This window comes from Asparagus officinalis, chromosome 10 (genome assembly GCF_001876935.1).
Source record: "Asparagus officinalis chromosome 10, Aspof.V1, whole genome shotgun sequence".
Classification (NCBI taxonomy): domain Eukaryota; kingdom Viridiplantae; phylum Streptophyta; class Magnoliopsida; order Asparagales; family Asparagaceae; genus Asparagus; species Asparagus officinalis.
Window position 1 is genome coordinate 37,935,325 of NC_033803.1, and position 24,785 is coordinate 37,960,109.

At 37.2% G+C, this 24,785-nt stretch overlaps 2 protein-coding genes across 3 annotated transcripts in view; both read left to right on the forward strand.

Moving 5' to 3' along the window:
• LOC109825278 overlaps positions 1 to 24,299 on the forward strand; it is a 56,471-nt gene extending 32,172 nt beyond the window's left edge. Inside the window, exons 2-8 of one of the 2 annotated variants that reach the window (XM_020392096.1) lie at positions 11,381 to 11,461; positions 11,544 to 12,371; positions 12,477 to 12,680; positions 13,237 to 13,329; positions 13,432 to 13,530; positions 13,634 to 14,041; positions 24,261 to 24,299. In XM_020392096.1, the coding sequence (XP_020247685.1) occupies positions 11,405 to 11,461; positions 11,544 to 12,371; positions 12,477 to 12,680; positions 13,237 to 13,329; positions 13,432 to 13,530; positions 13,634 to 14,041; positions 24,261 to 24,272 (1,701 nt within the window). In that variant the 5' untranslated portion in view covers positions 11,381 to 11,404 and the 3' untranslated portion in view covers positions 24,273 to 24,299. Of the gene's footprint in view, positions 1 to 9,143; positions 11,462 to 11,543; positions 12,372 to 12,476; positions 12,681 to 13,236; positions 13,330 to 13,431; positions 13,531 to 13,633; positions 14,042 to 15,596; positions 15,797 to 24,260 lie in introns of those variants that run through there. The other variant, XM_020392097.1, reaches the window with a different exon arrangement.
• Positions 6,146 to 9,651, forward strand: LOC109826645. Its single transcript, XM_020393666.1, has 3 exons — positions 6,146 to 6,211; positions 6,314 to 8,682; positions 9,096 to 9,651. The coding sequence occupies exons 1-3, from the start codon at positions 6,146 to 6,148 to the stop codon at positions 9,649 to 9,651; spliced, it is 2,991 nt and encodes a 996-aa protein (XP_020249255.1).

A 24,785-nucleotide genomic window follows, 5' to 3' on the forward strand; every position in this document is an offset into this window, starting at 1 on the left:
TTTGACTAAGTTCTTTTAGTGCGACTCAGCCGCCAGGGGCTATTCAGGTCTTCCGGGTTTTGCCTTGTTTCGTTGACCTGTACGCTTCATCGGTTCGCTTGATGCATTTACTTAACTTGGAGGTAGCTGACGAGTGTGCGGGCCACTTAGAGGTGACGAATGAGCGCACAGGTCACTTGGAGCTGGTCGGTGAGCGTGCGGGCCACTTAGAACTGGTCGGTGAGCATGGGGGCCACATAGAGATGGCCGGTAAGCGCCCGGGCCACTTGGTTGTCCATTCTGGTGGCTGATGAGTGTGCGGTCCACATAGAGGTGGTCGGTAAGCATACGGGGCACTTGGTTTGCCATTCTGGTGGCCGATGAGCGTGCGGGCCACTTGACGATGGCTGGTGAGTACGCGGGCCACTTGGCATTGGCCGTTCCGGTGGTTCATCGTCACATCATCAACGGTTCGCTGATTTGCTTCATGTACTTGTCAACGTCAGATGATCCTCTTTGACTCGGATAATCCTCTTCGACTTGGATAATAACGTTCATTGCCTTCTTTTTGTCTCTAGCTGTGTGCGGACACCTATAGGCATTTTTAGACACATACATGGTCAAGCATACATCCATGCGGGTGTTGCTATCTCTTGTAGCGTAGCATGACATGCAGCTGGAACAACTCAATAAGAAGATAGCTTTTCTTCATGGAGATTTGGAGGAAACCATCTATATGGCTCAACCAGAAGAATTTACGGAAGAAGGAAAAGAAGACTTTGTGTGCAGATTGAAGAAGTCTTTGTATGAGCTCAAGCAATCTCCAAGACAATGGTACAAGCGCTTCGACTCCATGCTCCAAATTGGCTACAAGAGAGGTGAGTATGTGAATGACATGTTGATTGCATTTCGAGATATGTCAAAAATAATGAACTCAAAGACATGTTGAGTTTGGAATTTGACATGAAAGATCTTGGTGTCGCCAAGAAGATTCTCGGAATGGAGATTAAAAGAGACTGGGATAATAGGAGGTTGCACTTATCTCAAAGTAAGTATATTGGAAAGGTCCTTGAAAGATTCAACATGGTCAATTCCAAGCCCGTGTCCATTCCATTGGCTACTCACTTCAACTTAAGTACAAAGCAGATACCATCTACAAAAGTTGAAGTTGAAGAAATGAAGAAGATTCTGTATGCAAGCGTAGTCGGGTGTTTAATGTACTCAATGGTATTCACAAGTCCAGATCTCGCTCAATCTTTGAGTATGGTGTCAAAGTACATGTCAAATCCAGGTAAAGATCATTGGCAAGCTGCCAAATGGATTCTTAGATACCTGAAGGGCACCAGAAGAAAGGGGATTATGTTTGAAAGACAACATGAAGAGGTGTGCATCACTGGTTTCGTCGATTCCAACTACGCAAGAGATTTAGACAAGAGAAGATCCATAACGGGATATTTTTACTTGCAGTGGAGGACCCATATCTTGGAGATCCATGCTACAATCCATCAATGCCTTGTCTACCACAGAAGCCGAGTACATGACATTAACGGAAGCTGCGAAGGAAGCCATATGGCTCAAGGGCTTAGCCAGTGATTTGGGTCTAAATCAAAACTCTGTGAAAATTCAATGTAATAGCCATAATGCTATTTGTCTTGGAAAGAATCAAGTATTTCATGCAAGGACAAAACACATTGAAGTACACTATCATCATATTCGTGATTGGCTCATGACAGGAGAGGTCAATGTGAAGAAAGTTCACGCAGACGAGAATGCATCAAATTTTCTCACTAAACCAGTTATGGCGGAGAAGTTCAAGCATTGCTTGAGTCTACTAAATTTGACGACATGTTAGCTCATGAGTGCACCTAGTCACCAGAGGTGCGGGGAGATGAATTGATGCTCATCAACGTGAAGCAGCTGAAGCCAGAGCAGGACTTGCTCTGAAGTTCCAGAGTCTAACTTGTTAGATTTCGAAGATCCATGTTTAGGAGACAAATGTTCAAATGAAGATTGACATTTTAAAAACTCGTATTCCGAAGACTAATGCTCCGAAGATGCAACTTATAATTTCGAGTGGTGTCGGATATCTTGCCAATGTAGAGATTGTTGGAGTTAGCTCAATTTCCAACTAGATTTATTGCTACAATTTTCTGCATGCAGATGCAATTTTGTATGGTCTTTATGGGCATGGCGTAGTCATTATTTGGCTCGGAACGCTACATGAAAGTTGTAGAGGTGCATGCATAGTTTACTCCAAGCTTTGAATCACAAGAATCAGAGCAGTATGGATGAAGTTATGGTCACTCAAAGTATCCTACCCGAATCTGGATAGATTTGTGTATTCCCAAGCATTTTGGAAGATGAAAAGGTTAATCAAGGCCTATAAAAAGGCATGCTATCATTGTGGAAAGGTAATCCAAGGAAATCCAAGGCAATACAAGGATAATCTAAGTTTTCCACTAGTTCTCTTGAAAGTATAGAGACTTAGAGTGAAGGAGAGTCTCTTGTATTGTAGAGATCTCTAATGTTTAGTTAATATAGAAGAAGCGTGTGTGAGGGCTGTGTGGAAGTCAGCACTGTTGGGTGTGCTGTGTGTGCCTTATACCCATTTGTTGATTCCATTATAGTAAAGTATCCTCCGAGCTCTGAGCTCAACCCGTGGTTTTTCCCGTTTGGGTTTTCCACGTAAATCCTTATGTTCATTCTTTGTGTGACACTACCACAAAATAGATATATGGGGACGGTTATTTGGGGACGGTTCAAAACCGTCTCCTTTGCTTCCTAAGGGAACGGTTGTGTGACGGTTAGAATCATCACGAAAGAGTCTAAGGCAACAGTTCAAAATAAAGTGTTAGGCTTGAATTAGACCTGGAAAAAAAACTTTGGTAGGCTAATGGAACGGTTTTATTAAGGGCTCGCGCGCAAACTTTTTCAAGGAAATATATTTGTTTCTCAGAACCGCTCCTGATCACCACCCGATAAATCTAAAATTTGTTCACCCGATAGTTCTAGGGTTTTCTAAATCTCGTCAACTCCTCTCAGAACCTCGTCCACCGTCCGCCATTCCTCTCCTCTCATCGACTCCTCTCAGAACCGCGTCCGCCGTCCGCCACTCCTCTCCTCTCGTCGACTCCTCTCAGAACCGCGTCCGCCGTCCGCCACTCCTCTCGTCGACTCCCTCGTCCGCCGCTCTCGTTTTTCCTCTCGTCGACTCCTCCGTCCGCCGCCGGCCACCTTGACTTCGTCAGTTCGCCGCGCCTCCCATGTCAGCCACGCCTCTCGTCGCTATCCCCTCTCTATCATCTTGTGATTTGGGGTATATCTCTCTCCTTTTCAGTCATCAAACCTAGGGTTTCAATTTTTTTTTCTTTTTCTCTATTTAATGAAAATTTTATTTGATTTTACAAATTAGGGCTTTGTTGTTTTGGTTGATCATTGAAAGTGGTTGAAAATTCTACATCCTTACTGGACAAGGTTAATCCGCAAAATTGAATTGGTATATGTTTTTAATTTTTGTTTAAATTAATTTATTTTCTCTATTTATTCTGTTTATGCTCTTCGCTATAGCCTTCGGTTGATCATTCTGTTTGTTTTTTTTACTTTATTGGTATCTACAGTGGGCTCACTAGCCGAATAATGATGTTGGAGTATTTTTTTTATGAAGTGGTAGGTTTTGTGATGATTAATAATTTTTATGTGATAATTAAGGGTTATAGGCTATCTTAGGACTGCACCTAATCCATTTAGATATGATCCCTTACATGTATAACTATATAAAATACGAGAAGATAACCTCATTTTTTTATGAAGTGGTAGTTTAGTGGAGTGCGGCCGGATCCTCTGTTGCATATCTATGTGTTGATATCTATGTGTCTGACATTGGTACCAAGTTTTCTGTTGCATATCTATGTGTTGATATCAGCACACATAGATATCAGTCTGGCACAAATTGTAGAATTTTGCATATAGCCTATTAGCCTTTACTGCAATCAATAAAAGTCAAATTATGTCTGTAAAGGTAACTTCTCACAAATCAAATGCAACTTGATGCATCACTACATTAGTACTTTAACTTTAAATGACATAATAACAAACAAATGCATTAAAAATCATAAAAGATGAAGATAAAGCAGCCAACCTTAGACTTTGTTTCACAACGAACATCAAGTTGCTGAACACGTAGTGACAGATATCACAGAGATAATCACCACCTTAATTCCTTTATAGTCTACGATTCACATTTGATAAAACAACACAATTATGATTTAAGATTACTTGACTGTGTATTTCCAACAGTATCTGAGTGCTAAAAATGCATAAATAGGATTATAAATTGTGTTAATGAGGCCAGGAATCCTTTGTCGTGAGGGTCAATGGCCCATCAATGAGCAACATGTATCAAATTTCTATTAGCATCTAAGACTTCAATATGGAAGCAATCATGGTTAATGGTTTCGGATTATAAAATGATCTAATATGGCATTAGAAAAAGAAAAAAAAGGTTATGAAGCTAACAATATTTATCCTAACAGATAAAAAAGTGCAAATGAACTCTACACTTCCATGTTAGAATGACGTTAAGTATAGCAATCCAGTAAACTACTGATGATGAAAACCGATAACGCATCAAAGTGAACATTCAGGACCAGGAAAGTATAAGAATAACTATAAAGTCAAAACATGGAAAGAAAAAAAAACATGGTCTAAAAATTCCTGATAAAGATTTTCAATCTAACAGAAACAAAAACTAAAATAGCAGATATCGCCTATTATCAATTGCATATCAACCAATGAATTGGAGTTTGTTCCACAAACTAGGAATATGCATAAATAAACAACAATAATTCAAATAAACTTTTGAAGCTCAATCAAAACAAGTGAATCCCATTGCATGATTGAAGCATGATTTCAATAATCAAATATTTCTGAAGGTAAAAGTATAGAGGAAAATTTTCATGACGCCGAAATTACTAAAGGACATAAGAACAAAAGGTTGTGTCTGCGACATAACTATTTAAACACAAAATCTATTCCACAAGAAAAAAAATCAAAATATAATTGGTTTTTCCTACAGGGAACAAAACCAACACAGGCTAACTGATGTCACAAACTTCCTTAAAACAGATTCAATTTGACCAATGCGATAAATTGCAGTCACTAACAAAAATATCACTAGGAACAAATTACCAGATACAAGAAGAATAGCCTCTAAAGTTGCAATATGCAGGGAGGAAAATCAAATTTTATTGAAAATTTAGAGCTCCCAAGTTTCTTTATTGCTTGAGTATATAAGGGAGGAAAATCAAATTTATTGAAAATTTAGAGCTCCCAAGTTTCTTTATGGCTCGAGTATGTAAGGGGTAGATGACAAACTGTGTACAGATAAGGATAAGATATGAAAGCATAGAAATTTACAAAAATTCCAAGGTCAAAACCAATCAAAAATAAAGAAAATAATGAGATTGTTCTGAAAAGTCTAATTTTTTGTTCAATCTCAATTTGAAGAGCTTTTCTCATTTCTGTTAGTTATTCTGTTTTCTTCAGTACGTGTGTATCTTAAATCAAAACTTCTGCTCACATGGAGTGATAATACTTGATTAAACAAAGTATTAATGCCATCAATAGAAGATCCTCAGATTTATTTTATAACAGCAAGTTGAAGACAAAAAAAGAAAAAAAAGAAAGAAAAGGCTCTTCCAATAATTTCATGTCATTAATGCCATCAATAGAGGTCTCGTCAAATTATTCAATTGTTGTCACAACTTCTATTTTATGTCATCTCAAATTTTGTCTATGTCATGTTGCAGTACGCCACTTGCTATCTTATTAATCATCATTCAACCATCACACTTTGTTTAATTGATGCATCTTACATGTTTGAAGATTACTTACCTCTATAATTAGATTGCTGGTAAACACCTAAAAGAAAGAAAAATTATATATGTTGCTCGTCATCCTTCTCATTAAAGTGAACAATAATAAAACAGTACCAATTATACATGCAAACTCTTTAGTTGATAAATTTTTATACATTATAAGTAAGTAGATATATATTATTGATGTCTCAATATATTTACTTTTCTCTAGCAGATACAAATTATGGATAGAGATAGAGGTTGGATGTATAATACTTCTCGCGTAAGTGCCGAGTACATTGAAAAAGTGAATGACTTTCTTGATAAAGCATTTGCAAAAGCAGCTAAAGGGAATGAAATTTGTTGTCCTTGTCGTGGTTGTTTTAATCGTTGTTGGCATCAGCAAAATACTGTCTACAATCACTTGATTGTCAAGGGATTTATAGATAATTATTAAAAAATTGATTTTCCATGGTGAGGATTTGCCATCAAGATTGAACATCCATAGCGAGAGTGATGATGATGATGCACGTACTCATGATGATGTAGGCGGATTACTACATGATATTTTTAGAGGCACAATAGAAGAGTTTTTAGATAACGATGAAGAAGGCATAAAGGAAGGCACAGAGGAATTGACCGAGGATGCTAAGAAATTTTATAAGTTAGTGGAAGAAGGTCAACAAGAGTTATTCCCAGGATGCAAAACTTTTTCCAAACTCTCTTTCATAATTCGATTATATCTGCATAAGTGCTTTCATGGACTAAGCAATGAGGCATTTGATGATTCTATGACCTTGTGGAGGGAAGCAATTCCAGACATAAAGTTGCCAAAGTCTTTTTATGAAGCCAAAAGGATTGTCAAGGACTTGGGTCTCGATTATGAAAAAATACATGCGTGCTCTAACGATTGCATGTTATTCTATGGAAATGTAAATGGGAAACTGAATGAGTGTAGTAGTTGTGGTGCTTCTCGGTGGAAGCCAAAGAAGGATGATGCAGCAAATGACTCAAATCAACCAACTAAAAAGGTGCATAATGTTCCAGTAAAGGTTTTGAGGTACTTTCCTTTAAAACCTAGAGTTCAAAGACTATTTATGTGTTCTCAAACTGCTAAATCTATGAGTTGGCATTCTAAGGAGCGCATCGAGGATGTGATTCTAAGGCATCCGGCTGATGGTAAAGCTTGGAAAGACTTTGATAAAAAGCATCCAGAGTTCGCATTAGACCCTCGTAATGTGAGATTAGGGCTTGCTAGTGATGGATTTAACCCCTTTCGAACAATGAGTATTGCGCATAGTACATGGCCAGTTATCTTAATCAACTATAATTTACCGCCATGGATGTGCTTGAAGGCAGAATATTTCATGCTATCTCTACTTATTCCTGGTCCTCAATCCCCTGGCAACAACATTGACATATACTTGCAGCCACTGATTGATGAATTGAAAGAGTTGTGGGAAGTTGGATTGCTTACATATGATGCTTCTATCAAACAATCATTTAAATTGCGTGTAGCTTTGCTTTGGACAGTTAGTGACTTCCCAGGATACGCAATGTTGTCCGGATGGAGTACTAAAGGCAGGTTGGCTTGTCCTTATTGCAATTATAATACATGCTCTGAGTATTTAAAATATAGCAAGAAGATGTGTTATATGGGTCATCGTAGATTTTTAAAAGATGACCACCCATGGCGATTTAATAAAAGATCGTTTAATGGTGACATTGAGCTTGGAAGAGAACCGATATCACTGTCTGGGACTGAAATTATAGATGAATTATCTGATTTTGTCAATGAATTTGGAAAAAAGCAAAAGAAAAAAGCAAATAGAAATTGTCCGTGGAAGAAAAGGTCAGTATTTTTTGATTTACCTTATTGGGAGCATAATAGATGTCGTCACATGCTAGATTTAATGCATATTGAGAAGAATGTTTGTGACAATATTGTTGGCACATTGTTAGACATTCCAGGAAAGACGAAGGATCATGTTAAAGCTCGCTTTGACTTACAAAAAATGGGCATAAGACGAGATCTTCATCCTGTGCAGTCGGCTGATGGTCGTCGTGTTACATTTGCGAAAGCTTGCTTTTCTATGACATCACAGGAAAAAGAAATGTTTTGCAAAGTGTTGGCAGATGCAAAAGTGCCTCATGGTTGTGCATCAAATATCTCAAGATGTGTAAATGTGAGGGAGAAGAAAATATCTGGGTATAAGACTCATGATGCTCATTTTCTCATGCAATATTTACTTCAAGTTGCATTAAGAAGAAGTTTGCCTAGGAGTGTTGCTATTCCTCTCATCAGATTAGGTGCTTTCTTCAAGGGTTTATGCAGCAAAGTTCTCAAGCCAGTTGAACTTAAATCCTTGCAGTCTGAGATCGTAGAGATACTTTGTCAACTTGAGAAAATATTTCCACCAAGTTTCTTTGACATCATGGTTCATCTTCCCGTTCATTTAGTTCAACAAATTTTGGATTGTGGGCCAGTCAACTACTTTTGGATGTACCCAACAGAGAGATATCTTTGTAGATTAAAGTCATATGTGCGTAATAGAAGTGCTCCTGAAGGCTCCATAGCAGAAGGATATTTAGCTGAAGAGTCCCTAACTTTTTGCTCATTATATATGCATGATGGTGTCAAGACAAGATTTAATAGATACACAAGTATGTATGAGAGAGTTGATGTTGCAGAAGAGACATCGCCAATTTTTCCTAAGATAGGTCATCCATTGGGAGGAAAGAGGAAAAGAAAGGGCAAAGCATTTACATTAGATAATGTTGACTGGGTTAATGCACATCGATATGCCTTGTACAATTGTGATAACAATGAATTTGATAATTATATACGGTATGATTCATTACTTAATTATTACTTCTTATTTAATGTTGTTGTCCATATTTCACTTTATAGACCTATGTATTTTGTATTGTTATGCAGTGAACATAAACTTTTGATTGAGAATTAGTCAAGAAAAAGAGGCACAACAAATAAATGGACGGGAGCTCAAAAGCACAGCAAGGACTTCACTGACTGGTTTAAAACTAGAGTATCTGAGTTGGAATCAGTGCCTGATTATCTAAAATAGTTATCAATGGGTCCTAATTTTGTAGCAAAAAAATACAGAGGCTATTATGTGAATGGTTGTACTTTCCACATCAAGGCGCGTGATGAAACATGCAAAACTCAGAATAGTGGTGTGTCTGTAACCAGTCAAGTAGACAGTTATGCAAGTTCTAAGGACCATATGTGTCTGTAACCAGTCAAGTAGACAGTTATGCAAGTTCTAAGGATCATAATCCTAAAACTGGAAATGTTACTTTTTATGGCGTCATACAAGATATCATTGAAATAGACTATTGGGGCAAATTTAGTGTTGTGCTATTCAAATGTGACTGGTTTCATTCAGAAGAAGATGAATATGGCCTTATCCGCGTCAATTTTAATAACAAAGGCCATATAAATGATCCTTTTGTCATGGCATGCCAAGTTCATCAAGTTTTCTATGTGAAGGATCCTGTTGAAGAGGCAAACAAGAATTGGCATTATGTTTTAAAGAAGCTTCCTAGTCATGTTTATGATATTGACCGTGATATTGGTGCTACACATGGAGGTGACTATTGGGTTGAAAGTATTGACATTGTCAGTGATTTAATCCCAACTAGTAATGATGACATAGATGATGTGGGTTGGTGTAGAGATGATGTGCCGAGGTCCACTGTTGACATTCCTCCAAATATATATATTCATGATGATAATATAATGGAAGGTGATGAAGATAGTGACTTTGATGAAACAGATTGGGATTGGATGGAGTAAAGACATGGGACTTTCTGTATGTTTTGAAAGAAATGAGCTTTGAACTTTATGTTTTGAGTATATGGGTTGAGTAGACTTTGTCACATTTTTACCATTTATTTGATCTCAATCATTAACATTTATATATTTACTGATTCCTTACTTTTCTTCCTTTTTAAGTGGTTTAGTCAATTCAGTGTTATGACCTCAAGCTGCAAGTAGCTGGCATGTAGGCTATCGAGCGTTCTTATTTATTAAATGCTTATTAAAACTGTGTCATAATTTGTCAGCCAGGGAGGACATAGTCGAATCACCAAGAGAGGATATAGGCATGCATAGTTGTATGCAGTGATCAGCAGTGATATAATTCCTCTAGAGAGGATATTGTTATCAATTGACTGAACATGAGAGGATAAACCAATAAGCCCCTTGTAGAAAGAGAGAAGTTCCTGTTGAATATTAGTCTGAGTAGTGAGCTTGACCCCTTGATTTTTATAGAGAACATGAATGAGATTAGTAGATTTTTTTGCTTCACATATGCATGAAAGAAATTAGAGTTGAGATCACCATATTTTTTTATCCAAACCGACTCTTGCTTTTTTTTTTTTTTGCATATATCAAGCTTCATTTTTTAGAACATTCATCAGATATGTGCATTAGTTTCTAGTCATCCACTAAATGATCTGGAGAGAACCTATTTTCCTTCCCGTGTTGCTGGATATTAGTTTAAAGCATAGATGGAAAACACTATTTTGTTCAATATTATATTTCTTTGTCAAGAAAACTCTGCCATCTGAGATATAGTTTGTTCTGCTGCTTCTGCAGTCTCGACAATAACATAAGATGGCTGGACATGTCTTAACACTTGGATCTAGTTGCCATAGCAACCAGCAAATCAATTATACTCCAATTTACCACTTTAACTTTGACTTCTGATGCGGTGAGATAAACTTTGTCAAGCATTAAACTGAATAAAATAAACGCTGAGCTAACTTTAGTGTCCTTGTTGAAGAATTTATTGCACTATCACCATACTGCAACATTTGATATTGTTATATAGAATTTGTCAAGTCTTCCGTTGCATCAAGCAAAGATCCAAGCCATTTTATTAATTTGGGGTTCACTAGTAAACTATGTATTACATACATAAGCACACCTTTCATGTGAAGTCATTTCAGTATGTCAGCATATGAGTAAGTTACGTCGTTAACTGTTTTGAGTTCTGTACTGTTGCACTTTCATGTGGTCAGAGAACTCTGATCTATAGCAAGTATTAGTTGCTGCAACATTTGTTGATTCTTGTGAGTTTTCCTCATTCAAATTAACTCGTGTCATCATTTATGTAAGTGTTTTTCTCATCAAATTAATGGAGGGTTCTCATCAAATGGAGGTTAATTATATGAAGCAACTTCATGCTAAGCTAAATGATAAAACTGCACTCCTTATGCTGAACTACGCCACATAAGATGCATCATCCGTGTCAACTAATAAGATCTGGAGAGAGCCTCACGTCTTGATATATGGAATAGCGTAGTTAGCAATATTCTCTTATAGGATAATTCATATTCATTAGGTTTCTTATATCTGACTATTTGGTTTTGCAACAAAAAGGCACACTTTTCTATCAAAAAAGAAAAAGAAAAAGAAAAAGATCATTTGAGTTACCAGGGAATATGCATTCCCTACAATTCATCAAGAACTTTCATGCATTGTGCACGAATATGTGTTATGATGTATCTTTTGTCCTCAGAGTTACCAGGGAACAAACAAAAACATGGAAGCGGAAAAAAATTCTGTGTCAGCCTCTTCAAAACAGAAGAGATCATTTGAGGTAAGTTGGGTTGATTTTTAATTGTATATTCTAAGTATCTTTCTCTAACTGTATTAATTTTTGTACTTTTCCTTGTTTGTAGGTTACGAGCGCAGAATGTGGGCGTGGTGACAAAAAGAAGCAAAATAGGATCTTTTATCCTCCAAAACAGATTACAAATGTGATAACGACATGTCCACAAGTGCGCTCAAAAGAACATAATCGGGTAAATAATATGGATATTATGAGAAAGCATGCGCCCAATATATGTGAACCACCTACTAGAAATATTGCAATACAAAGAAAAGAGTTAGAGGTGCAGACAAAGAAGAAAATGATCTGTATGAGACAATCAAGAGAGGAGAAAATGTTGGATGAAATAGAAAATGTGGAGCGAGATATTCGGAAAAAAATCATAGAGCAAAAGGGACAATCTAGTAAGGCACGACAACAGCTTCACAATCATGCACAAATAAAGGTGATAGCAAGAGGAGAACACTCAGCCAACATAGAAGATGAAGAGGAAGATATTAGAGAGGATTTCATAGAAGATGCTGAAGGAGATGTTAGTGAACATAATGAGCAAGATGAAGAGGAAAATATTTGGGAGGATTTTACAAATGAGTCTGAAGGAGGTGAGGACTTAAGGGAACAACCAACAAGACAGGTAGCCAATAAAGTGGTAGACAAACCCAAAAAATATCGAGGGCAAACTAAATGTGAAAAAATTCATGCACGAAGTGTCCATGATCGACAAGTTATTTTTTTAAATGGGTTTGGACAACCTATCGGACCGTCAGATAAGGCATGCAGTGAACTTAGCAGTTTCTTAGGCACACTTGGAAGAAACTCAAGTTTTGCACCTCTGGATAAGGAAAATTGGCACAAAGTTGAAGAAAAAGATAAAGAAAAAATATGGGATTATGTTAAGGTACGATTTTTATAATTAATCGCTAATTTCCTGTTGTTCTTTCCCTCTTATTTATATGAAGTATTTATGATCAAAATTTTTTATTGTCAAATTATGTTATTGTAGGAAAATATGATATTCCGGAGGAAGGAAAAAAAATGGACCTTAGAAACTGTCAATTGTGCATGGAGGCGCTGGAAATCCATATTGAAGAAGAAGTGTTTTGACGGGTTCAAAAATGACAAACAAAGACTAAAGACACGGCCAAATACTATACCTGAAATAGAATTTAAAGCCTTGCTCAAATTCTGGAACTCCGAACAATCAAAGGTAAATGAGAAAAAAAACATGCTTTGAAGCCTGGAGTAGTTCAACTAATTAATAACTGTAACATTGCTTTAACATGCTTATAACAATCAGGATTATAAGATATGTGCTTGATTCTTGAAATTTGTTTTTTTCTTGCTTTTGCACTGAAAGCTATTAGGCCATGGCACTAAAAGCTATTAGGCCTGGAGTAGTTCAACTAAAGTTTGTTTTTTATTTTAATTTTTTTCTTTTCTCTTTGTTGATTTTTTTCTTTTTTCTCTTGTTGTAGTGTACCTTAGTACCTATATCATTTTGAGGACATGCCATAATTTGAACCTTAAAAATTTAAAGTTTGCTGATTAATTGTCTATGTTACTACTTACTAGTTAGTAATTACTATTCAATAATTCTTACTACTTTATTTAGCTAGACCTGGACATGGACAAACCCTTATGTATTTTATTATATTGCATATATAAATTATTGAATTCATACTTACAGGAGTTATAGGCTCGTTTATCGTTTCATACTAATGGTTTGGTTGTTATTTAAATCCACGTTCCTTCTATATGTGTAGAAAACAAGTGAGACCAACAAAGCAAACCGTGAAGGTCTAGAATATGTGCACACTACGGGGACAATAAGCTTTGCGAGGATTCGCAAAAAAATGGTATTTCAAAATTATTTTAGTGTTACTTATTAACTGCATCCTTTCTTTTTGTTCGTTTTTAATGTATTTATAAATATTTTAACTATCATGTCTTTATTATAGGAAAATGAGTTAGGAAGACCTCCAAGTGAAGCTGAAATGTTTATTAAGACCCGTAAAAAGAAGATAAATCCACAAGGAGAGAAAACAATCAAATTGATAGTATGTTCCATATTCCCTAAATATTAGTATTCATGTATTGCTTTTTAGGTCCTAATTTTCATATAACATGCATAGCAACTAAATATAAATTTTGCTAATGTAGGGTGCTTTAGAAGAACTCAAATCTCAAGATGAAGCTGATGATGCATGGGGTTTAGTCAAGAAAGATGAACATCCTGGACGTGTACGTCTTAGAGGGAGGGGTGTCACTAAAACCATGCTCCAAAATAAAAATAAAAAGATCATGGATCCCTCTGAGCAAGTTCCAGAATCTGTTGTTCAAAGTATATCACAAAAAGTTGAGCAAGAGTTGACAAAAAAGTTTGAAGAGCAGAAGGCAGATTTGGTTCATGGTTTCGCCGAGCTCTTGACTGAAACTCTTGGGCAAACAATTGATCCGGCGGCTATTGCAAGGCTTATTGCACGCACAAGATCACCTGAGCAAGGTGGTAGTGCTCGAAATCATGATCATCCTCGCTCATCTGCAAGCAGCCATCAGCCACGAAATGAGGTAGTTTTTTCTTTTGTTATATCTTTCTTTTTCTTTTTTGTGTATTATGACAACTTGATTTGGATTGGTTGCTTCTTAGTTCGCCCGAAATGAGGTGTTATATACCTAAATATGATCGTCATGCAATAAGTTATGACTCTAAAGAGACACATACAGTCCATTTCATGCAATAAGTTATGACTCTAATGACCTTTATCCTTCTACCATCCGTGTCTCTTCTATTCTACTTGTGCTTACTTTTAAATTTGTACATGTAGTTTATTAATTTGTAATCCTAATCTGTGTAAGTATTTGAATAACTATCTTTATATTCATAAATTTAACAGTAAAATTGAATAATTAGCAGTGTCTTCCATGACTTCTCTGTTTGATGATGAAAATATCAGATGGGTAGAGAGTCTAGGATGAGTTCTAGGTTTGCTTAAACTTGTCCAATTCTCCCTTGTCCCTGGACGTAAAGTAGTTTGCGTTTTAAAATACTGCACGTTAGACATCAATATTTTGTGAAAGCTAATGTCAGTTCAGATTGCTTGCACATTCAAGTCCATGTACTCTAGTCATATATGACTGAACGTGAACAAGAAGTTTAAGGTGAGAGCTGCTATAATTGAATGGAAAATGAGTCCAGTATATTAACTTGTCTTGGTTTGTGAACCATAAAAATATGCGTAGACAGATTAAAAGGATTTCTGATAGCATACACGTACATAATATTAAATTGCCTCTTTAACTTCTTCCCCTTTCCTATATTTTTCCTTCTAGCTCTCTTCATATTTGATTCATGAATAATTCGCTTTAGACATTATGGGGACATGCACTAAATTCCCCTCTGCTCATTTATTAGCAATTAACACTTTTTATACCATATTTCAGTATGATATATTGCAAGTGCAAAGTGGCATCTCTTTTTTTATTACGAACTGGAGGAGATTATGTCCTAATAAATGAGTAGAGTTGGATCTGTGCAACTCAATGTACAGATGAAGATGGTTATGTGCAATTTACCTATTTAAATTTATGAGGTTTTTCCTGTTGCAAGCTGAATATATGGGGGGATAGTCTTTCTCCTGCTATTCATTCTTCTTCCCCAGCTTCTCTGTTTCCCTCTCACTTGCTAATAAAAAATGAGTTATTTCCATAAAAATTTGCTCAATTCATTTGTATCTCATATGTTAGTGTCAGAGTCGTATCACAGACATCGATAAACGTCTTAACATTCTTTTGAAGCATGATATAATTGTGTTAAAACACTCAAGCTCTGAGTTCTGTGGTAAGATGCACATTTTGAAGGAAGGCGTTCAACAGGAACGAGCTTTTGGTCCTGGTAGAATGCAATATAGTTACAGCAACAAACGTTGAATTGTAGACTCTACAGCAAGTTTTAATCCTTTATCCTTCTACCATCTGTGTCTCTTCTATTCTACTTGTGCTTACTCTTAATTTCATTATATTCCTAAATATGATCGTCATGCAATAAGTTATGACTCTAAAGAGACACATACAGTCCATTTCATTCTACTTGTGCTTACTTATCTTTTTATCTTGATGTATGCAGGAAAACATCTGAAGATCCATGTTTGTCGCTCTTTGGGGGATTTATTTGTTGTGCAGATTTAGAACTTAATCGTCTCAATAGAGACATTTTGATTAAGTAGTAGCTCTTTGTTTTAATCATGGAGGATTTGTGATATGTGCTTAATTTGGTTAGTTTGTGTGTAAAACTTGTGAAGAATTATCTCAATCCTATTGCTATAATATTGTTGTTCGTTGTAATGAATTGTTCATTATATTAAGGCTAAAGTTTGGTTACTTTGTGTGTAAAACTTGAACTATTGTTTCTTGTATGTGATGGACTGATGTGTGATATCTGGGTGATTTGTTTTGATCAGTAAAAAATATAAACCGTCCCCTTTGGTATAAAAATCATCCTCATAGATCACAAACAAAACCGTTCCCATAGACAATATAACTGTCCTCTTAGGTCAAGCTCGAAACCGCCCCCCTTGGTATAAAAACCGTCCCCATAGAAACCGTTCCCCTTGCTATCAAATTGTTCACATTGCTTAGAACCTAAAAACCGTTCCCCTTGCTATCAAACCGTACCCGTTGCTTAGAACCTAAAAATCGTTCCCCTTAATATACAACCGTTCCACTTGCTCTAAACTAAGAACCGACCCCTTAGCACAACCGTTCCCTTATGGTACTGTTGGGGACGGTTACAAATCGTTGCACTAGGAGCATAAACCGTCCCATTAGACCTACGGGCACGGCTGCAAACGAGACGGATGTAGAACCGTCCCCATAGGCCTAGTGTGATGGTTTCCGTGCCTAGGGTGACGGTTCACAACCGTCCCCATAGGCCTCAAATGTGGTAGTGATTATCTTTTATCTTTTTGTCATTAAGAACAAGACCCTGAAGTGGTGTTGAGAAGTTTCGCGGTTCGTCAACACCAACACTAGTAACCTAACATGCTACTTTTGTGAAGAGGATGATGAATTTGCTGATCATCTTTTCTTACACTGCTCTTATGCTACTACATGAAGGAACAAGCTCAATCCTTTCATCTTTATCTTAATGATGCCTATTTCAGTGGAAGAGTCAATGACCTATAGTGGTTCTTTTGTCCTTGATAAAAAGCTTCATATATTGTGGGATATCTTTTTTCCTATTTTCCATTAATGTGTTCGGAGAGCAAGGGAACAATTTGATCTCTAATGGAATCAAAACTGCGGAAGAGAGGGTGGTTTCTAATATAGCATACTTTGTACTCTTATGGAAAGGAAACTCAATCAAAAAGAAACCATCAAACCTAAAGAAGTTGATCAAGGAGAAGGGATTGCACCAACTTCTCTCTGGGATGAAGCAAAAGGTGAAGGAGGCAACTTTTAGATGATTAATCTTTTTCGATATCTTGAGTATTTTGCTTTTGTATTGTCTTTTATATGTGGAGTTAAACAATATCTGTAGCTGTGTTTTTAGTTGTTGCAACAAGCTGCGAGTGGAAGCTAATACTCCTGTATGTTGTTTTTCTTTTCTCTTTGATTATGCAAGTTATTCTAGTTATTCTCCTTACAAGCTGCAAGTTATTCTAATATTTCAAGCTAATACTCCTGTATGTTGTTTTTAGTTGTTGCAACAAGCTGCAAGTTATTCTCTCTTCTATCTTGGAGAGACTATGTTGCTTGAGTTCGTGAAAATCATTGCTTGAAATATCACCGATATGGCCTGATATATCTCTCTATATATCATTTTACAGGGCTTGCCACAACCGATATGGTCTCTAAATATCATTTACCATTTTTTTACCTATTTTGGGTGATATATCCCCAATATGGCTGATATGTTAGCCGATATGTGGACCGATAAATCTTTTTATATGGCTTGTCACAAAACAACATACTGTGTTTGATAATTTTTGAGTGAGATATCATGATTTCCTAATTATATCAAATAACATTTTGCACTAAAAAATCAGACCAAATGTCATAACATTGATTTGTACTGTGGTTTGCTTTACAAGGTTGATTAGTGATCCTAAACATATATTATTCACATTTTGTATGCTTATATTTCATTACATATGTTGAGATTACATTTTAGTCTATTATACTATATATGCAAACATCCGTTATGGCATTCTGATATTTACCAAATATCCCCGATATTTACCAAATATCCCCGATATTTTCCCGATATCCGCAATTTGATATGAATTTTGGAAAATATTTGGTCAAGAATATAATTATTATCTATAGTTTATAATCTAACACTACATCACTACAACAAAACTGTTTTTTTATAGCGTTGAACGATAGCGTTTATGTTACAAGTGCTATAGATTGTATGTGTCTTATTTTTTGATAGCGTTTGTAAAATTTTAAACGCTATAAGTTCTTGATGGCAAATTTTTTTTTCTGACGCGACGTCGTTGAATACTTAAACGGAGACTGAAAATTAAAACATGCCGCCCAAAATTTTCATTCGTCTCCTCCCCCAAATTTCATTGGTCCCGCCCCGAGAAAAAAAAACCCTAACCCAAAAAAAATCCGCACTCCTCTCTTTCAGACCCACTCCTCTCTTCCCTTGCTCGCCTCAGCTCTCCCCTCACCGTGCGCTCCCTCTCCTCTCTCCTCTCCCGCTCCCAGCAAAAGATCGCCGACCTCAGCTCTCCGGTTCTGGTGCGTTTTCTTCTCCGTCGACGTTATTAAAGAAATATAAGAATTGCCCATGAGTTATGATGTGTAGAAGTTATGATGCGAAGAACCCTAACCAAAACCCTAATGGCCTGTTTGGATGGAGGGTAGAGAGGGGGAAGGGAAGGGAAATTTCATTTTAACCTTGTTTGGGAGTTTCATTTTGGAGGGTAAAGGAGGGGAATGGAGGGGAAATTTGGCCCAAATTCTTACACCCCAAATTGGGGTGTAATGGAGGGGAAGGGAAGGAAGGGAATTTTTCCCCTTCCTTCCCCTTCCTTCCCTTCCCTAATAAAACTCCCAAACACACCAATAGGGATGTTTGTCCTAATGGACATTAATTACTTTGGAACATTTTCAATTGGAGAATTTTTAAAAAACTGGCCATTTTTTACAAAATATTAGCAAAATTGATTTTTTTAAAAAAATATTTAGCAAAAATGACCTCTTTTTTAGGATATCAACTCTGCTTGTCAAAAAGAAGTCGATTTTGTAAAATATCAATTTTAAAATACGTGGGACTAGTAGTCCCGTATAATTAATTGCAAGGGACTACTAGTCCTCTGTATTTTACAGGTAATATCTTGCAAACTCGACCACTTTTTGGCTAGTCGTGATGATATGGACAAAAAGATGTAGATTTTGCCAATATTTTCACAAAAGAGTTAATTTTGGTAATTATTTTAAAAAAATTGTTTAAAAATTTACATTTTTAATTTCATACATTGACAAAGTGAGCTAGGTATAGCTATATGATGCAGATAGATATGTTAAATCCCTATAATTTTACAGTGTAACCTTGAAACAGTATGAATTTGTTTTATGGTCTATTACTAGCTACAGCTATTCTTTGTATTCTTTACTAGCTTGCATGAACTTAGGATTTACTCAACTTGATAGGTGATGATGTAATACCCCATCCTTAATTTTTTCTCATATCTACTTGTGGCATTGATTTGATAGTGTTTATAAGGTGAACCATGAGATTTAAGTGGAGTACCGATTAGTGAATTTTGACAGTGGTTAGCTAAACAACGTGCACTATACTAAGTGGATCCCACGACTTACATCGCGCCAACGGGCTCACGAGTCCCGCAGCGTAACAGATGATATCCAACAAATAACCTTCTAGAATTAGATAGGGATATTAGGTTCAAATATTTAGAAGGACAAATTTTATTCCAAAAATTTCCAATGTCCATGGAGCATTATCGATTTAAACTTGTGCTTTTTTTAGATCGCTCCTACTTTTAGTTGATCATTAACATCAAAGATTATTTGATGATGACCACTCACACTCAACTTTACTGCCATTAATCTTAAAAAAATGTATTACCATCCCAATTTATGTTGTAAAGTCACTAAGCGCGGAGACACTACTACATATTTGCTCTAACGCAACGGTTCAAAACCGTTGCGTTAGTCATGGAACCGTCGCCCTTGAGTAAGTGTGACGGTTCTCAAACCGCCTTATATGCTGTCGTTGCTCTACCTCTACCGTAACGGTTTTGAACTATATTGCGACGGTTTCTTGAACCGTTGCCCCCGCATCTAACGCGTCGGTTATAACAGGCAAGCAGTTACAGTAACGATTTTAGTAGGCTATAGCTATGGTTCTGATAGAGCTACGGCGACAGTTGGAGCTATCGCAACAGTTTTAAAAGACCTAACGCAATGGTTTTAGTATGCTATATCAATGGTTTTAATAGAGCTACGCCGACAGTTGGAGCTATTGTAACAGTTTTAAAAGACCTAACGTAACAGTTTTGATTGAGCTATCGCAACAATTTTGATCGAGCTATCGCAGCGGTTTTGGTCGAGCTAAGCTGTTCTTGGTTTCCTACGTCAAAATAATATAGTATTCAATTACCTGGACAATCTTTTTAAGAACATGGCCAAGTCAAATTTTAATACACAATATAAAAGTGAAAATGTTGAGCATAATTAACCATAATGATAAGTGCCAACATACATCAGTATAGTATAAAAACTACAAAGTATTAAATCCACACACCAACATTTCAACTCAGAAAATATTGTACTGAACTAACATTCAAACAATGTACATCAACATTTGATTACAAAACATGAAACTTCTCGGTCAAAGACTTTATATTCTCTATTTGTTTCGAAAAACTTGTTCCCCAATGTCAAATACTCACTACGAACCTGTCAGTATCAATCTCAAATTTGCCTTTCATCATTTCTGTATCTGTGTAAATTTCCATGAATCAACATAATTTTTACAATAACGATAATAAAATTGGGAAAAAAGATATTGTAATTATTCAAAATAAATAGCTTAACATAAAGGAAATAACCCACCTGCATCAAAACCTTCCATTTGAGTAAAATAGATGGCTATAGTTTCTTCATAGTCCAAACCATGATCCTCAGATTCACAATTTACTGCAAAGATAAATTTCAATTTGCTCAGTATTCAGTTCAATGCATACACATGTCCAATAAAATAAACAAGAAGCTCATCAGCTCATCAGCTTAAAAAAGATATCCACTACTTGTTATTGCAAGACAAACTTGACCTCCATAGAATCCATTTGCACACAAGAAGCTCATCAGCTCAAGAAAGTAAAATGCACAGGATAAGCCAGCAATCCCTTTGGCAGCTGACAAGAAAGTGCTGGCATGATGATAGTCTATTTGCTCAACATCAACCCCGTAAGCCATGGACCACAAAAACAAATAGATTGAAACACCATATTATTCTCGCAAAAAAAAAAGAACAATGTTCATAACATGAGGCTTTGATGATAAATCCCGTCCAACAAAATGTACAGAAAAGCACGCAAGAAAACAAATGGGCAAGATTATTTAACCATGACAATCTCCTTTCTCCATGTACGATCTTTTACCGAGTCCCCGATGAAGTTAAAACTAAGATTGCTCACTTAATAAGTTAAAGGTACAAATCCATTGTAAAATACACAAAAGAAGGGAGCGAATAAAGTTACAATCCAGTTAACATCTCAAAGGCTCGCTTCCTCTTTACCACGCTTGAAAGTTACAATCCAGTTAACATCTCAAAGGCTCGCTTCCTCTTTACCACGCTTGGATTATAAGGAAGCAAGCATAGAGATCTTTGCTTTGCTTTTGCTGTGGATAAGCTCATTGTTGGGGAGATTCCAACCAAAGTTAATTAAAACTTCCGTGTGAGGATTAATTTCTACAGTTCAAATACATCATTTTTGGTGCATTTCTTCAAATTGTTCATGTTAATTTTTCTTGTATATTAAATAGTTCATTTTGTGCAATTAAACCTTGTATCATCTGCTTGGATGCAGTTGGTCTTTGCCCCAAATTGAAGCGTGTGCCGTCTCTTTTGTAAATACTGCTGTCATTTGCATGTTCTTTCCCGAAAATAACGGTCCTCAACCTTCCATATTTTGAATAAGAATGGCTATGTTTGTTGCATTGGTTCCAAAAGTGTCAATGAGGTGGAATGCTTAGATTTTGATGGCTATGCTATTTCAACGAATCAATTTGTAACAATTTACAGATTAATAACTGAAAAATACTTAGTCCCCTAAAGCCCTAGCTGAAAGGTATATCAGCAAGAAATCGTGACACTTAAAAGCATAATTATTTACAAATTTACGTCTAGTCACGTTAAAGGTCTCAGTTAACGACCTTCCTACTGTTTGAATAATTTAATTGTGAAGCTGTTCGACTATACAAATCAGAATTAAGCAATGTTCTGTAGACTTAGGAACTAATTGTTAGTCTAAGGTGTAGACCCAAAGTCGAGACAAGAGCTGGAATCAAAACGACGAGAAAACAAGCAGACAGATCCACGGTCGACCGCGGCGGTCGACCACGAACGTGCACGCAAGCTGGGAGAGCCTGGATCAGATCGCGGTCGACCATGGCGGTCGACCGCCAAAACCCTGTAATCAAATTGGTCTCGGGTTTTGCAGACGGTCGACCGTGGCGGTCGACAGTGGCGGTCGACCGCGAGTAAATTTGGCAGTTTCCTTACAGTTTCAGGATCTGTTTTGTTCTGGGATTCTTATAAATATGTAATCCGATTCTAGGGTTTAGAGAACAAGTAAAATAGAGTTTTTTGACTGCAGAAAGAGAGAGAATCTCAAAGAGATTAAACCCTAGTTTGAGAGCTTGTAATTCTTCTTCAATTAATAAAGAGATTGTGTGGTGTGGCTCCCGAGGACGTAGGCACGTTGCCGAACCTCGTTAAATCTGTGTGTTCGTCTCCTTTACTATTTTTTGCAAGGTTAAATCTTTATTTGTGGTATAATTCCTACTTTCCTACTTTCAACACAAGGTCCGGAAGGGCAAGGGTTTGATTGATTGTTTCGAATCCCCAACAACTGGTATCAGAGCTTCGTTCAGCAATTTGTGTGAAAGCCATGGTAGAGGAAAACAAATCAAAGATCAAGAAGTTTGATGGTTCAGACTTCGCCTACTGGAAGTCGCAGATGGAGGACTATCTGTACCAGAAGGACTTGTATCGCCCGCTTCTGGGCAAGGAAAAGGGAAAGAAGACGACGGAGTCAGATGGTGATTGGGAGGTACTGGATAGGAAGGCTCTAGGGCAAATCCGGTTGTCGCTCGCCAAATCAGTAGCCCACAATATTCTGAAGGAGAAGACGACGGTGGGGCTTATGGAAGCGCTCGCGAAGATGTACGAGCAACCGTCGGCAGCAAACAAGGTGCATCTAGTCAAAACTCTTTTCAACCTCAAGATGGCAGAAGGACGGTCCTTCACGATGCACCTCAGCGAGTTCAACACGATTGTTGATCAACTTATCTCCGTGGACATCACGTTCGATGACGAAGTGCAGGCCCTTCTACTACTATCGCAGTTGCCGGATAGTTGGGCAGGTTGTGTGACGGCAATCAGCAATTCGGCGGGGAAAGAGAAGTTGAAGCTGAATGAGGTTGTTAGCATGATTCTATCCGAGGAGGTTAGAAGGAAATCGTCCGAATCAGAAGGTTCAGGTTCAGCCCTAAGTTTCGAGCAGAGAGGCAGAAGCCAGAAGAAAGGGAACCAGAACAGGAATCGGTCGAAATCAGTGAAGAAGAGGCCGAACTCGAAGGTTAGGTCTATCAAAGGGAAGTGTTGGAACTGCGGCCAGGAGGGCCATATGTCTTCGGTCTGTAAAGCACCAAAGAAGGATGCGGGTGAGCAGGAGGCTCATATCGTGCAGGATGCCTTGATCCTTGCTATGGATAGCGATTCTGATTCTTGGGTCATCGACTCAGGAGCTTCTTTCCACGCCACTGCAAATAGGAAACTACTTCAGAACTATGTAGCAGGGGACTTTGGTAAAGTATACTTGGGGGATAATGAACCTTGCAATATTGTTGGAAAGGGCGACGTTCAGATACAGATAAAGGGCTCTAAGTGGAACTTGAAGAACGTGAGACACGTGCCGAAGCTGAAGAGGAATCTTGTTTCGGTGGGACAGCTTGGAGCAGAAGGCTACGTTTCGACATTCACCGGGGATTCGTGGAGGATCTCCAACGGTACGATGGTTGTTGCCAGAGGCAACAAAACGGGAACTCTCTACCTCACTTCACATGCGAGTGACACCCTCGCAATTGCAGCTGGCAAGGAGAGTACAGATCTGTGGCACAATAGGCTGGGGCACATGAGCGAGAAAGGGATGAAAATTCTACATTCACAAGGAAAGCTAACCGGGATCGACACCGTGGAAGTCGGGGTTTGTACTTTATACAATCAAATGCTTTTTTTTTTGCCAAAGATAAACTTAGGAATATAATACCCCCCACATTATTCTCTCTCTCCACATGCTGCCCAATCCCATCTCTTGGACAAGACCAAGACCTACACAACAATTTGTAGAATCTTTAGACTAGCTTTTGTTTCAAGGTACACAAAAGATAGGTATTCCTTTCTAGATGTGCTTCAATTAATGATGAATACATGTGAGGATCTCTTGGTTATTGATAATGAAGTTGCATATGTTCACAGTGCATTTCATTCTACTTGTGCTTACTCATCTTTTTATCTTGATGTACGCAGGAAAACATCTGAAGATCCATGTTTGTCGCTCTTTAGGGGATTTATCTGTTGTGAAGATTTAGAACTTAATCGTCCCAATAGAGACATTTTGACCTTTTGATTAAGTAGTAGCTCTTTGTTTTAATCATGGAGGATTTGTGATATGTGCTTAATTTGGTAAGTTTGTGTGTAAAACTTGTGAAGAATTATCTCAATCCTATTGCTATAATATTGTTCTTCGTTGTAATGAATTGTTCATTATATTAAGGCTAAAGTTTGGTTAGTTTGTGTGTAAAACTTGGACTATTGTTTCTTTGTATGTGATGGACTGATGTGTGATATCTGGGTGATTTGTTTTGATCAGTAAAAAATGAAAACCGTCCCCTTTGGTATAAAAATCATCCTCATAGATCACAAACAAAACCGTTCCCATAGACAATATAACTGTCCTCTTAGGTCAAGCTCGAAACCGTCCCCCTTGGTATAAAAACCGTCCCCATAGAAACCGTTCCCCTTGCTATCAAATTGTTCCCATTGCTTAGAACC

Coding starts and splice junctions, on each gene's coding strand:
- LOC109826645 (XM_020393666.1), top strand. CDS start 6,146: ATGACTTTCTTGATAAAGCATTTGCAAAAGCAGCTAAAGGGAATGAAA. Junction 6,212..6,313: donor AATTTGTTGTCCTTGTCGTG/GTTGTTTTAATC, acceptor TTCCATGGTGAG/GATTTGCCATCAAGATTGAA. Junction 8,683..9,095: donor GAATTTGATAATTATATACG/GTATGATTCATT, acceptor GTCTGTAACCAG/TCAAGTAGACAGTTATGCAA.